This window comes from Protopterus annectens, chromosome 11.part0 (genome assembly GCF_019279795.1).
Source record: "Protopterus annectens isolate FY-2018-M chromosome 11.part0, PAN1.0, whole genome shotgun sequence".
NCBI classification, from domain to species: Eukaryota; Metazoa; Chordata; order Ceratodontiformes; family Protopteridae; genus Protopterus; species Protopterus annectens.
The window spans coordinates 854,755,983-854,771,306 of record NC_056745.1 but is presented as its reverse complement, the minus strand read 5'-3'; the positions used below and the strand labels follow the sequence as shown (position 1 = coordinate 854,771,306).

Here is a 15,324-nt window from a genome sequence, read left to right as displayed (position 1 = left end):
ACACCTTCTAAGTTGCCCAGGGTACACAGTAAACGAAAAGAAATAAAAACTAGTACCCCACAAAACATAATATTCCTGGGTGCCAGCTTGAATACAACGGCCCTGATGGCTTATCTCACGCCAGACAAGCAACAACAGCTGACTCAATACTTCAAAATAATGGCAACAAAGACCCAACTCCCTGCAAGAAAAATTCTGCAGGCCTTGGGATTCGTGGCATTTTGCATACTACTAATTCCATTTACAAAACTGCATATGAGGAAATTACAATGGTACCTGAAAAGCATATGGACTCAGCACAGCCACAACTTGGAAACAATGATACCACTCATTCCCTGCCTTCAACAGGAGTTTCGATGGTGGGCGCAGGCATGTCACCTCAACAAGGGTCAGCCTTTCACCTTACCCACAGCCAGGCAAACTATGACAACAGATGCATCGGACTATGCCTGGGGTGCACACATGGCAGAACAGTGCATTCAGAGCAAATGGACTACAGATCAAAGGCATCTGCATATCAATCAAAAAGAAATGCTAGCAGTACAAAATGCCCTAACAGCTTTCAAAGACCTCTTACACCCAGGACAACTAATAATAAAGACGGACAATACCACAGTAATGTGGTACATAAACAAGCAAGGGGGCACACATTTCTACCCTATATGCAGGCAAACAATGACCTTGTGGAACACAGCACTGTCTTACCAAGTTCAACTATAAGCACAATTCCTGCCAGGAAAGAAAAACACATTGGCAGACGACCTAAGCAGAAACATCATGGATCCCCACGAGTGGAAACTAGATCCACAAGTATTTGCAATGATAACTCAAAAATGGGGACGCCCAAACATAGATCTGTTTGCCAACCCCCAAAACTACCAACTCAGTTGGAAAACATTAACAGTGTATGCCTTTCCTCCACTGCCTCTTCTAGCAAAGGTACTGCTGAAAGTCAGATTAGAGAGGCCACAAATGATACTCATTGCACCAGACTGGTCACGCCAGCACTGGTATCCAATTCTAAGGAACATGGTCCATGGCCCACCATGGATTTTACCACAAATTCCTCACCTGCTCACCCAGCAAGACAATCAGATTCTACACAGCCAGCTCAAGACTTTAAACCTGGCTGCATGGCAAATTACCTAAACAACCAGCCAACACCTCTACCCAAAGCTGTTATGGATGTCATTCTGGAGGCCAGGAGGCCCAGCACCATGAAAACCTATTCAGACAAATGGAAAAGATTTTGCGCCTGGAACCAAGCTAAAGGCCAAAATCCCCTTGATCCAAACATTCCTCAGATTCTGCAATATTTAACTGAGATGTTGCACAAAGGACTTTCCTTTTCATCTATTAAGATCCACGCCTCAGCAATTTCAGCTCATTACAACATGGATCCTCCTTTATTTTCACATCCACTCCTAAGACAGTACCTCAGAGGGGCTAAGAACATAAGACTGCCCAGGAGAGCACCAACACCTACTTGGGATCTCAACTTTGTTTTTGAAAAGCTTACACTGCCGCCCTTTAAACCAGCTTTTTCAGCTGATTTAAAATTTCTTTCATGGAAAAATGCCCTGCTACTAGCAATAACTTCAGCTAGAAGAGTCTCAGAGCTACAGGCACTAATGGCAGTGGAGCCTTTCCTCATTTTTCATCAAGACAGAGTCTGTCTACGAACTAACCCTTCCTTTATGCCAAAGGTGGTATCCAGTGTGGCCCTAAACCAAACCATTCATTTGCCCACCTTTTTTCCAAATCCCCAGAACAAAGGAGAAAGACTCCTGCACTCTTTGGACATTCACAGGCAATTGCGTTACTACTTGGATAAAACTAAGGCTTTCAGAAAATCTGACCAGCTCTTTGTAGCCTATGCTGCAGGATCACAAGGAAAAGCTATCTCAAAACAGACCATTTCGAAATGGATTGGACATTGCATACGTTTCTGCTACACGCATCATGGGAAACCAGTACCTGCTAACATTAGGTCCCACTCCACCAGGGCTACAGCTACATCAGCAGCCTTTCTCAGGGGGGTGCCAACCAAGGATATTCTGGAAGCTGCAACTTTGAGTTCAGTGCACACCTTCACCAAACACTATCACTTACCTCTATATTCTAAGACTAGAGCTGGTTTTGCCACTGCAGTTTTGCAGGGCCTTTTTAGCTTCTTCTAACCCTGTTTAACTCCACCACCCATCCTTAGCTTTGGGATTCAACCCAAGTGTGATGACTGCAGCAGAGTAACACAATGAACATAGTACAGTTTTCTAACTACCATAAATGTAGATGTTCGAGTGTTCACGCTGCTGCAATCCAGGTTACCCTCCCTCCATCCCCTCTGAACTAGCTGGACTTATCTATACCTTTCTATCCTATACCACCTCTGTGGTGTATTTGCTTGTGCCTGAAGGTATTGTTTTATTTTTATATGTACATTTTTATATAGCAATATATATATTGCCTACCTATTGGGGGCACCTGACATCTGGGGCAAGAAAAACTGAAGAAAATGGCGTTGGATGCCACTTATATACCCCAGGCGCACTGATGTCAGGGAAGAAGCGACAGTAACCGACGCCGGACCAAGACTTTGGAACTCAGGCTGACTGCGGGACCGCCTGATGGCAGGATAACCCAAGTGTGATGACTGCAGCAGGGTGAACACTCAAACATCTACATTTATGGTAGGTACAAAACTGTACTTTCTGCCTTCCCCAGCCCAGTGCCACTGTGACCACGGACGCTTCCCTGTTAGGGTGGGATTTCCAGGGAAAGACAGTCCAAGGCACCAGGTCCCTCATGGAGGCCAATTTGCACATAAATGTCCTGGAATTGAGGGCAGTTCTCTTAGCATTGCAAGCGCTCCACACATCCCTTTCTTCTGGGACCATTGCAATTCAGTCGGGCAACATGTCAGTTGTCTGGTACATCAACAAACAAGGCGGAACCAAGTCTTACCCCCTGTGTCGGGAGGCTATGAAAATGTGGCACTGGGCGATGGCTTGCCACCTCTTTCTCGTAGCAACGCGCATTCCCAGGAGTTCCAATCTTATTGCAGACAATCTGAGCAGGAACATTTTGATGCCTCACGAGTGGTCCCTCAATCCTGTAATAGATTAGATTTTCTGCCGTTGGGGCTGGCCTTGCTGCAACCTGTTTGCTTCTCCCCTAAGCAACAAATGCAGAAGCTATTTTGCCCTGATCCCCCCTCAGGGGGAGTCACCGAGGGATGCTCTGACACCCGATTGGCCCCCGGGTCTGTTGTATGCTTTTCCCCTGTGTCCTCTCATTCCAAAAATCCTCCAGAAAGCTCAAAGGTTGAGAAGCAGAGTGATCCTCATTGTCTCTTATTGGCCCCATCAAGTCTGGTTCCCTTTCCTATGGCCTCATCTGATTCAGAGCCCGTGGATCCTGGATCAATCCCAAGGTCTGCTGTCTCATCCTCAGGGACTGATTCACCCCAGTCTCCACAGCCTCAAGCTCACAGCTTGGTTTCTCCATTTCCAATGATTGCCAGGCTACCTGATATTTCATCTCCTGTTCGAGATTCTTCTGGCTTCACACCAACCTTCCACCAGGAAAATTTATTCTAGTAAGTGGACTGGGTAGTCTAGATGGGCCAAAGAACATAACATAGACCCCTTTTCTATGCCTATTCAGAAGTTCCTACAATACCCGACTACCCTATTCAACACAGGAGCTTCAGCATCGACAATTACTATGCATTTAGCAGCTATTGCAAATTTTCACAATGGAATTGACAGTTCTTCTGTTATGTCACACCGACTGTAAAACCTTCATGAAAGGAGTATTACATGTTAAACCTCCGGTCAAGCCTCCTATATAGCCATGAGACTGGTCTCTGGTGCTTCAGTCATTAACTAGTCCTCCTTTCGAGCCCTCTAACTCCTGTGATATAAAATTTTTGTCTTGGAAAACTCTACTTCTAGTAGTTCTTACCTCAGAGAGAAGAGTATCTGAGTTGCAGGCCTTGAGTGTCAAGAGACCTTGACTTTTCATAGAGAAAGAGTGTCCCTACGTACTGACCTCTCCTTTTTGCCCAAGGTCATTTCTGGGTTTTCCATTAATCAGTCTATTGACCTGCCGGTTTTCTTTCCTCATTATTCAGATGGAGGGGAATACCTTCTGCATACCCTCGATGTTCATAGGCAACTTCGTTTCTACTTGGACAAAACGAAATCTTTCAGAAAAACGGATCAATTGTTTGTGGCCTTTGCAGGACCCAGATTGGGTAGGCCTGTCTCCAAAATGACTTTATCTTCTTGGCTCAGAAATGCCATTACTTTCATCTACCATCAGAACAAAGTGTCCTTACTTATAAAGGCTCACTCTACTAGATCGATGGCTGCTTCAGTGGCCTTTCATTCCAGAGCCTCTATGGATGATATCTGCGCAGCAACCACTTGAGCAAGGCCTCATACCTTTATCACTCATTACAAATCGGATTTGGCCTCCAGGGGCCGAGCATCTTTTGGTTCTATGGTGCTCAGGAATGTCCTTCCTTAGGGCCACCCAGGACTCAAGTAGCTGGGGACTCTGTCCTCACAGTAAGGAATGAATAAAGATTTACAACATCAGATAAAGAAGTTATGTCTTATCATAACATTCCATCTGTGTTGTAGATCTTCATTCATTACTTCCCGCCCTCCTTCCCCCTGCCTGGACTCCTGATGGACTTTAGGATTTCATTATTAGTCAAGGTGTTTGCTCAGACAGAGCCTCCTACTGTCACTTTTATTACTTCTATACTATAAGGGCAGGCAAACTCTATCTGAAGAGACTATGAGAGGGGCATTGTGGGTAGGTTTTAGCTGGCGCGAGCTTGGTAATGGCTGTGTTGGTTCTGAGGATGTAACCAAAGTCCTAACAGTAATGAATGAATAAAGATGTACAACACAGATGGAACGTTATGATAAGACATCACTTTTTTTCTTTAAATGTAATATGGAGTAAGACACTGCATGAGCTAAATACAACATTAAGTAATATATGCCTTGATAACTACCAGTTTTATTTTGTGATTAGCTTTCCTTAACTTGCATATGTGCTTTTCATTATAAAAATTCATATGTACTGTGTCCGTATGAAATAAAGTCTCCATACCCCCTGCATCTTTTTTTGGCATCCCTTAGTCTTGTTTACTGTGTCTTATTGGTGCCCCTTTTCAGTCTTCACAGCAAGGCAGATTGGAGAAGGCAATAAAGGCATCCTAATATGGTACTATCTTGATAGCAGGCTTTTCCCCTTTGGTTTTCTGTTAAACCGTCAGACTCTGTGATGGTATACAGTGACATCACTGAGATTTGTATTTTTGTGCAACAATGTGCATGCTGTCCAACTCCGAAGATCTGCCTATGTTTTCTGTGCACTTTTAACTTGAGAGGACAAAGTCTCTGCCCTAACCAGAGGTACTGTCAGCCACTGAATGGGCTGATCTGAAAGTAGTGGCAGTTTGGTAAGAGTAGCACTGTCTCTTTATCACTGTTGCCAGGACGTTTGTGTGTTGTGTTGACAAACGTGTTTCCTTTACACCTCTAACAGTTTGTATATTTTCTTTCACAGATAGTATTAAAAGATTTACATAAGCAAGGAGGGGGAGTCCATGACATATTGACAGTTCTTACTATGAAACGGTAAAGTAAAAGTGTTTCTCACATTTTGGCTTCTCTGCCTCTTATCCAAGATTGTGTTTTGTGTGTGCGTTCCAATGTATAGTCTTTTCTGCCTTTCATTGAATTCAGCAACTTGTTTTCAGTAATATACAATGAATTTAGATATTGCATTAGTAATTTTAAGATATTATGATTATCTTTTTCTTTGACTTGGCTCCTTACATAAAGTTATCTGCTAGTTCCTGTTTTGGGATTACCAGTCAGAATTATTAGAGTTGTGGTAGAACCTCTCAGTAACTGTGCATTTACCAGTGCTGGCCACAAGAGGGAGAATCTGTATAAATATAGGCAACACTGACTCCTCCACATTTTACCCAGAACATTGTTCAGCTTGATTCTTCCACTAATTTTCTTTGTATATTTTGGCTGCTTTGCAGTCTAGTTACTGTTCTGTGCTTTTGTTTTGGTTACATATTGAAAAAAATATATTTAACAAAAAATATATATTTGTCAGAAGAATCACTGGTCGCAACCTCTTCTCTCCCTTGTTGCTGTGATTTCTTCATTGGATTTTTTTATGCTGCAAAGTAATATACCTTAATACTTTATTTTGATTGTGTATCTGTATTAAGGTACAAAGGGAACGGAAGACACTTTATCCTTAGGATTTATTACCTCAAACGTAGTATTTAATACTGTAGCTCCAAGTTACTGTAGCAGCTAAAATATTGAGCTACATTTTTGCCCCATTTTGTAGTTAAACCTACTTTTTTGCCAGTAAGGAACTTAATTGATTACTAGTTAGAAACAGGGATCAGTGTTTTGTAGCAACCCTTCTAATTTTTTGAAGTGATACTGCCATACACAGCAGTTAATGTAAAGTCCACTACTTTGGCAGAAGTATAATTTCTGGATTGATATTATAAAGGCTGTGTTCTAAGTGTTGGAGCTGTTGGGTTGCTTGTTGTATCCTCTTTAAACAAAACACTGAGCTGTATGCTCCAAAGATGCAAGATATTTAGCCTCTCTGCCACAGGTGAACCTATCCTCATGAACTGAAACACAGGAATGCTCCTAGAAAAGTGATGAATGACTGCTATTTCATGACGCAAGTGGGATTTTGATAAATATTTTTCAGAATAAAATGGTTTTAATAGAATGGCAAGAATTATGGAGTCTATGACTGATAGCAAGAATTAGCCCAAATCTCCACCACTTCCAGCCAGATAGAAGGGTAATTGGGACTGAGTTTGACAATTGCACACTGTCTTAGGTTATGACCACCACTTCTTACAACCAAATTATCTATACACTGTCAGCTCTAGAACAGGATGATAACCACCATCTCCCCAGGATTTCACCCACGTCTTCACTCTTAGCCCAGTGCCTTCAGTAGCAACTAGGGCTTAACCAAAGTGTTTTTCATACACAAACTATTTCCCATGATGGTCTACTGATACCCGTCCAGTGACATTACCCTTACCACCTATGTTTACTATGCTGCTACAAATCACACTGATACTTTGATATGAAAACCCCCATTACTAATCAGTGTTCTAATCCGCCAACTAATGTTATGCTGTGATACTTGATGGCCAAACAGGCAATCTCAAAAGAGCAAATGACTATTATTCACATGCAATGAGTATTTCTCTTCTTTGTCAAACAAAGAAATGAAAACTGTATGTAAAATTAGATAATTTCTAAAATGAATATTGCAGTTGCATAAGGAAAGGAAAATAAAAAAAGTTTCATATAGACAGATATTTGAACAAAAAACTCTTACCTGCATATGAACTCATAATTGCATTTGTATATGTTATTTCAGTTTTATTTTGGTTAATAACTGAAGCTTCATATCAAGTCTATAATCCAATTGTTTTGATGTAGCTTTCTCTGGTAGTTAGAATTCCCCAGGACAAATAGTCTTAGGCAGAAACGCAAAGCAATAGCCCAATGCAGTACACCATTCAGTGGTTAGATTAATTTTTCCAAACAACAAACAATCCTAATGTATTACACTCTTCTGTGGTTAAACATACTGCAAACACAGACTGAATCTGTCATTCATTTTAAACAAGTTGCTGAATGCTGAGACTGTTCTGGTTTATTGAGGATGTATTACAGCTCTTTAAATAAGCAAGTGAGTAAGTCAGACAGTTTCATATGATTAAAATAAATAGTTCTACATGCTGCATATCTTGCGAAATACAAGGCAGCCATCTGATGGTGACCATATCATGCAAAAATCAATTTTAAAAGAAATTGAGCTTTTAAGGTAAATTGGATATTAAATTCATTGTTGGCAAAGTTCAAAAATTGCAACAATTCCAGATGGGTCACCCTTTCAAAATCATTTTGCACTCATCACTTATTTACTTTATTTCTAGATACCCTGTAAGTGGGATACCATATAAAGGGCAAAGATTGACTTGTTGGAGTACCCTTTTAGTTGTAGCATTCCTTTTTGAAATAAATCATGTTTTTGAGCAGAGTTTCCATAACTTATAGCAAGAAGTTAATAAATTCAAATGTTTATAGGTTGGAGTTGTAATCTGTATCGTGAGGGCCATAGGTCCCTATCATGTGGAATGCAGGTATGTGATGATCCTATGTCCAAAGTATACTAATACCATGAACATTCTACTTAACTGTGAAAGACGAGTCATGCAAACTCAGTAGTATTCTTAAAACTGTCCAGAACTAAGGCCAATAACAGTTTAAAATAAAATTCGATGAACTCTGATAGAGGCTTATTATGGAACACCAAGAGGTTTCTGTCTTGATTATGGACCTTGGATTAGATATAAAATGCTGGGGTCTAGGTTTGGATGCAGGCAGTACATGTCTGAGTGATTCAGAGATTACATCCTGACACCTCCAGTATTCCAAGAATTCAGCAGTTTGTTTGACGCCCAGGGTGGTGTCACATGGTAGCTTGAGCTGCTCATATGCTTCACCACCATAATTCGTTTGTTGCTAGCCTTCATTCTACCCATTTTGTCATCCTAGGTTATAATCAGAGTTGTGTCTACATGTAATATTTTAAAGAATCAAAAATAATCAAATTGAAATGGATAGAAATTATTCCCAACCTGTTATGCAAATCTTTAGTAATTGCTCCTTGAAAGTCTTTAACCCTAGTGTGGTTTGGTGGCTGAAATATGGCATTGTGAAACTTAAATGGAGCAATATTAAAGGAATCCTCAAGAGAACATTCTGTTTATCGTAGAACCAGTAATTTAGATTCAATAAGTAGTAAAAAGCATTAAGATCACTAATAGCTTGAAATTCAGTTACGTTACAAATACATGCATAGCAAACAGAAATAAAAACTAAAACTCCATTTAGCAGTGATCTATCAGTTAAAACATTAATTACTAAACCATCAGTCCTTAAACTTGAACTGTTTCTGCAGAATCTTTAACATTGGAAATGCCCTTGCTGTTTTTATGCATAATGTGTTGTTTCCCTGTCACCTCTTCCACTTGTAAAGTGCATGCAGTTAATGTTAGGGCATTTGACACCCTGTGCATCCTTTCCCCAAGATGTTTTTCATAAGCTATATGGGTTATATCCTGGTAAATATATAACAGCCAGCCAGTTCCCAAAGCTTCAGGGCACCTTCCACACGCTAAAACAGTTGGCTTGAGTTGATCTCACTAAAAGACAGGTTTGGGTGCAAGACCCTTGAGAGCATTCATGTTTCTGAAGAGAGTGCTGCTCTGTAGGCTTTTAAGGATCAATAGTCAGAACTAACTCTGCTCCACTGTAGGGCAGTTAAATTCTCTTTTGGGGAGAACTTCCACCTAAACTAAGTTTCTGTCAAAAGTGTTCTGTAAAGTTATAATTTTAAAGCAGAGAAAAGGTGTTCTTAATGACGCACGCGATTTTTAATGACTTTAAACCGAAGTATCACTTTACTTTTGTGGTAAATCAGTTATTTTTCTTGGGGTGGGGAGTTTAATTTATTTTTGGAGGCTGGAGTAAGTGTAGTGCTTTTTATGGTGTTTTTATGTGTAAAAAAGTGAATTTTTTACTAAATGCTTGTTTTATTGGCTAATACTGGCCGGCTTCCATGGAAATCTGGCATCTTTTTTGGCTTAACCATGGAATAGCCTACCAAGTCCCTCAGTTCTTCCCTCTTCATCCAGAAGAACTAGCCTTTGCCACCACAGCTGGCTGCGAAGATGCGTCAGCTGTAGATGGGTGACTTTGCCTTGGCCAAAAGGAAGAGCCACTCTTGTCGATCCTGGGAGAAGTGATAGGGAATGCCACTCTGCCTAGCCAGAAAGCTGTGCCTATACCTAGGGAAGTTTTTCCTGGCAAAAGTGTGTCTATTTCTTCAGAAATTTCTGTCAGAAAGAAACAAAAAGGTAAACTTATGTCTTCACCTGCCACAGTTTCTCAGGACAGGAGTGATTTATTGAGCTTAACTCTGGGTTTAATTCAGGCTATTCACCCTCCCTGTATGTATGTTTCTGAAGAGATTGAAGCTCAGAAATGAGTGTGAAGGGACAGATTTTATTTTGCCTCCACATATTTCTTATTCAGACTCTGAGGAGAATGTGGCTTTGGCTAGTCCTTCTGAAGGATTCTCTTTCTCAAAAACTATTTCCATTATAAATTAGCTGTTTCAGCGGTTCTCAGTTCTTTGTCTGTCAGGAAGTATTATGATTTGCTTCAAATGAAATTTCCAGAAGCTTTCCTTTTCCTCATGTTCTTTCTGCTTTGGAGGACAATTTTCTCACAGCCTGTAATTTGACTGACCACCATCTTGCTGTCCCCAGGAAAGCAGATAGACTGTATAAAGTTCATCATGCTTTCGAGTCTTTATGTACTCATCTCAGATCAGAGACTTCAGATATTGCTTCTGTTTTTCCAGCTACTGTTAATCATTTAGTTAATACTATCCCTCTCCTTCTGACAGGGTTGGGAGGCTTCTGATAATTTTTGGGGAAAAATATATTGTTTTTTTTAACACTTACTTTTAGAATTCTCATCTGTCAGGCTCACGTGTTGAAGTTTATGCGTGCCTCCTGTGACAGTATGAAAAATGTTTCAGCATCTTTTTCCTCTGATGAGAGCAAATCTGCTTCCTTTACCTTGGCTGCTTTCATGTCTCAAGTGGCTATCCGTTGTTTTAAATGTGCATATGATTCTGTTGATGCCATTTACAGGGCTGCTGCTTCTGGAATTGTTGAGGAGGTTTGCCTTGCTGCATTCTCAAAACCTAGCAGATGATGTCATAAATGAAACTTTGAATTCTCCCTTTGATAGAGAATTGTTTTTAGACCATCTGCTGCAGAGATCCTTGTTAATTCTGGTCCGTGCCAAGAAAGGAAACAGCACCCATACTTGGGCTAGTGTGTCTCTAGTTCTGCATTACTTGTGTGAGCTACTATTGTGTGGCCTGTCATACTCCTCATGGAGGTTCATGTGTCAGCCATTTCATCATGACTGTCCATGCACCCTCTTCTTTTCAGGGCAGTCTCATGTGAAAATAGTTTTGAAAGGGATCTTGCATATGAAGCCTAGAAAAGCGATGACTTCTCCTTAAGATCTTAACTTTCTTCATACATAACTACTAGGCTAGCTGCCCTTGTGGGTCATTTTAAGCCTAGCTGATTTCCCCAAGGTGAGAATTAAACCATGTACCATATGTCTGCAAGGTAAACACCCTAACCATTGCACCACCACCCCCTTTCCTTAGTTCTTAATCCATGTGAACCAGATTCCCATGCCAACTTGAGAGTCTTAACATAGAAAATCAGTCTTATTGCTCTGCCCTTTGCAAGATGAGTACTGGAGTCACAAGCCGTTATGGTGGGTCAGCTTTCTCATATTCCACAAAGATAGGGATTCTTTAAGAAATCATCATTTATGCCTAAAGTAGTATTCAAGTTTACCTTCTCTCTCTATTCTTTCCAGAACCTTAAAAACGAGGTAGAACAAATACTTCATACCTTGAATGTCCACAAACAACTCTGGTACAATCTCGATAAGAGGACATTTTTCCAACCTTCTGATCAGTTAATCACTTTTTGTGAAGATTAAAAAAGACAACTTGTGTCAAAGCAGAATATTTCCAAATATTTGTCTCAAGCTATTACCTTTTGTTATACCCACCACTACAAACAATCCTTGGCATTATCAAAGCTTATTCTACAAGGGCTTTGGCTTCATCTATAGAAGTGTTCTAGAAGACTAAGTTGGTCCTTTGAATACACTTTTACAAAGCACTGCAAACTCTGTTCCTTCTGCAGGTATAGGACTGGCTTTGCTGGGACCATTCTCCAGGAGCTCCTGGTCCCTCATCCTTCTTACTCCCAGTCATATTAAGCTATGATAGTGTACACATACATATGCGAGTATTGCCTTTATATGCAGACAGCTGGATGTTTTCAAGTGCCAGTCATTCCTATCCATGTGTCAGTGGTTACAGAGCTAGCTTATTCTCATAAGACCTTCTCCTTATGTTAGACCTCAATCAATACGTCCTGGAGTAGTGAGTGATGTATGAGACCTAACAACATGAAGGTAGGTCTCCCTTTCCTGCCACCAAACCTATCACTGATTTTGATAACAAATGCTTCATTGTTTTTTGGAGCTTACCTATACTCTGCTGTATGGTTCAAGGGGCTTGATACCACATATATGCCAGTCCTAAGGAACTTGGATGAGAAACTGCTTCCATGGTCCTTTCTTATACATTCAAGTTCATCACGTAATAGCTAAACAAACAAGGGGCACGTAATCACACCATCCATGGTGTTAATCTGGGGACATCCCTGTTTCAGTACTTTACATCCCATGCAAGGTGAATGTGCTTGTTAGACTTCCCCAGCCACTCTTACAGTTCTCTCCAGGAATTGCAGATCCTGAGCCATGCTTGAATCATATCATCCAGAACTGGATAACTGCAGATCTGAAGTAGGGACTTAATTTGTCAGCAACCTTTGGGTCTTGGATCCGACAACTTATTTTACAGCTTATGGATCCGAGCTCCTAGCTCCTCCCCTTACCCATAATTCCCTGCCAACCCTGATTGACCTCAGATCTAGTTTGCCGCTCTTAGAAGAGACAGCTGGATTTCAGAGTTCCTGGCGACTTTCAGATAAGTCTTGAAAAAAAACTTGTTAATACAGAAAATCTTTCATTTCTTAAATAGTGCGTGTGTTTTGGATTCCCTTTTGTTAATTTTATTCATTTTTAGTGTAATTCCTCCCTTCGCTGGTTCATAGAGTGTGTGTGTGTTGCTTGTGTTTTTGGGGCCTGGTGTGTTTGTGTAGTTATTTTTTCTAATGTCGGAGGCCCTAAAACCCATTTTTTTCTAAGTGCACCGAGTGTGGCCATAAGCTTTCACTGGCGGATGGCCACACTCGGTGTGTTCGGTGTCTTGGGGTTGAACACCTGTCCTCAGGGTGTTCCATTTGCGCAGCGTTCAACCCCAGGGCACTGAAAGAGCGGAGGTCGAAGTTGGTTCTGGCGGGACTTTTGCCCCCGGATCCAGCTTCGGCCTCCGGTACTCCCGTGGCTCCTCCTCAGCCCTTGGTGGTAGCCACTCCTGCCCCCTTCCCCCGGCCGGGACTCAAACTCCCACTAAGACGCCAGAGGAAAGGGAGGCCAGGAGGGAGAAAAGGAGGGAGAAGCACCACAAGCGGCGGGCCAAGGCCTCCGCTTTGGCCCCCCCCAGCTAAGCGGGCTTCTCCCTCCACGGCTTCCAGGTCCCGTCCTCCTCGGATCTGATCCCTTTGCTTTTCCCCGGGACCCGAGGAGGAGGAGACCCGATCTCCATCGAGGTCATCAAGGCGGCATTCCCGGCCCGCCTCTGTGGCCTCGTCGAGATCTACTTATAGTCTTTCTGATGCAGACTTGGACCGGATAATGAGAAGGTTCATCCAGGCCCAGCTGCAGATGGGAGTGCTCTTGCCCCCCCCCCTTTGGGGGGGAGCTTGACACCTTTTTTTGCCCCGATAGCTCCTTCTCTGACCCGCTTCCCGGGTTCGGAGCGCTCGGAGCCGGGCAGCGTTGGAGCCGGGGGTGGGTCGGCGCCGACAGTACTGGGTACTTCGGATCCGACCCTGCCCTCGAGTCTGTCGGGTCCTTCGTCGGATCCGACCTCTCGGAGCCGTGATCCGAGCTTCGGATCCGAGGGATTCAGTGTGCCTTCGGCTCCATCCAGGTCGGAGCACACGGGTCCTTCGGATCCGGTGGCCTCGGCACCGGTTCCGATCCCTTCATCGGATCCAAGTGGGAGCCGGCTTTCGGATCCCAGGGAGAGAGGCTCCCCCTCGACCTTCGATGTAGTGGAGAGGGCTCTGTTGAGAGCATCCGGACCCCTGGTCCTTGCATCGGCTCCACCCTGCACTCCCTCTCTGCTGGGTCAGGCTTCCATCACCCGGCCACAGGGACAGCCTGCTTCGATGTCCCAGGTTGTTCCACTGGAACAGGATATTGCTGGTGAGACCTCCTCGGGCAGTCCCCCCGAGAAAGTGCCTCGCAAGCATAAGTGTAAGAGGAGACACGTGGACTCCCCCCGAGTCCTTAACAGAGGACACGGACTTGGATGAAGGGGAAGGCTCCCCAAGGTCACCCCCCGAGGATGTCTCCTTTGGAGACATCATGGAAATGCTCAGGATCGGGGGGGGGGGTCTGCCCCCAAGGCTTCCTCCGACGAGTCCGTGTTCCTGGAGGCATTCGAAGCAGGCCCGTCTACCTCTTGGGTGTCCCCTCTGGCCGACCCCCTGGTGGACCTTATCACCACCAGGGCGTGGAAGGAGCCGGACACTGTGGAGCCAGTCCCCAAATGCCCGGATAGAATTTTGAGTCCCCCTGCAGACCGGTCCCATTGGAGCAAGGGTCCCCCCGTAGATGCCATGTTGATGGCAGCAGCCACGAAGAGGGAATTAGCTCAGGAGAGCCCCTCGGTCCATCCACCGAGCAAGGAGTCCCGCTCGATGGATCGCCTCGGGAAGCGGTTATTTAGTTCAGCGACCTTCTCCGTAAGGTCCCTGAACTACTTGGCACATGTCATCAGGATGCAGCGAGATCTTATCAAAGAATATGCTGCTTCCCCCCCAGAGTCCATGTCGGCGGAGGACAAGCAGTTGTACCCCACTCGTATGGCCACTCTAAGATCAGTTTCGAATACCTCTATGCGGCTTTTGTCCCACGCCACAGAGGGAACCGCTAGAGCCAGCGGAGCGGGTCTAGTCATGAGACGTCAGGCCTGGCTCCGACATTGTGACTTCGTGGAGCCCTTTAAGGCATCCTTTGCGAATGCCCCCTTTGATGGTTCTGCCTTGTTTGGCAAGACCGTTCGCGAGACACTTGTCCAGAGCGAAAAGGACGGGAAGACGTTGTCTGCCGTCGGAGTCCGCTTCTCTGCTCCCCAGAGGTCCTTCTCCAAGAACCAAATGGGACAGAAGAAGATGTGGTTCCGGAAATCGCAACATTCCCATCCTGCTCCGGACAACCAGTCCTTCCGTGACAGAGGAGAACAGGGAGGACGCCGCCCTAGAGGCAGAGGGGCCCCGAGAAATTTTGGGTCCAGAGAAACTTTCTCTGATCGGCCCACGCAGCAGCCCTGAGGGGTTGCCCGACTGCTCCACTCTGGAGGCAGTCGGGGGGCGCTTCTCGAAGCACCTGGTGGCTTGGGAGTCCATTACGTCAGATTGCTGGG

General features: G+C 43.8%; 1 protein-coding gene across 2 annotated transcripts in view; it reads left to right on the top strand.

Annotated features, from left to right (window-relative positions):
- The window catches only part of HSPA14 (heat shock protein family A (Hsp70) member 14), a 580,056-nt gene that overhangs the window by 545,023 nt on the left and 19,709 nt on the right, over positions 1-15,324 (top strand). For both annotated transcript variants that reach the window (XM_044088271.1, XM_044088270.1), the window contains exon 13: positions 5,590-5,660. In XM_044088271.1, coding sequence (XP_043944206.1) covers positions 5,590-5,660 — 71 coding nt within the window. The remainder of the gene's footprint in view (positions 1-5,589; positions 5,661-15,324) is intronic.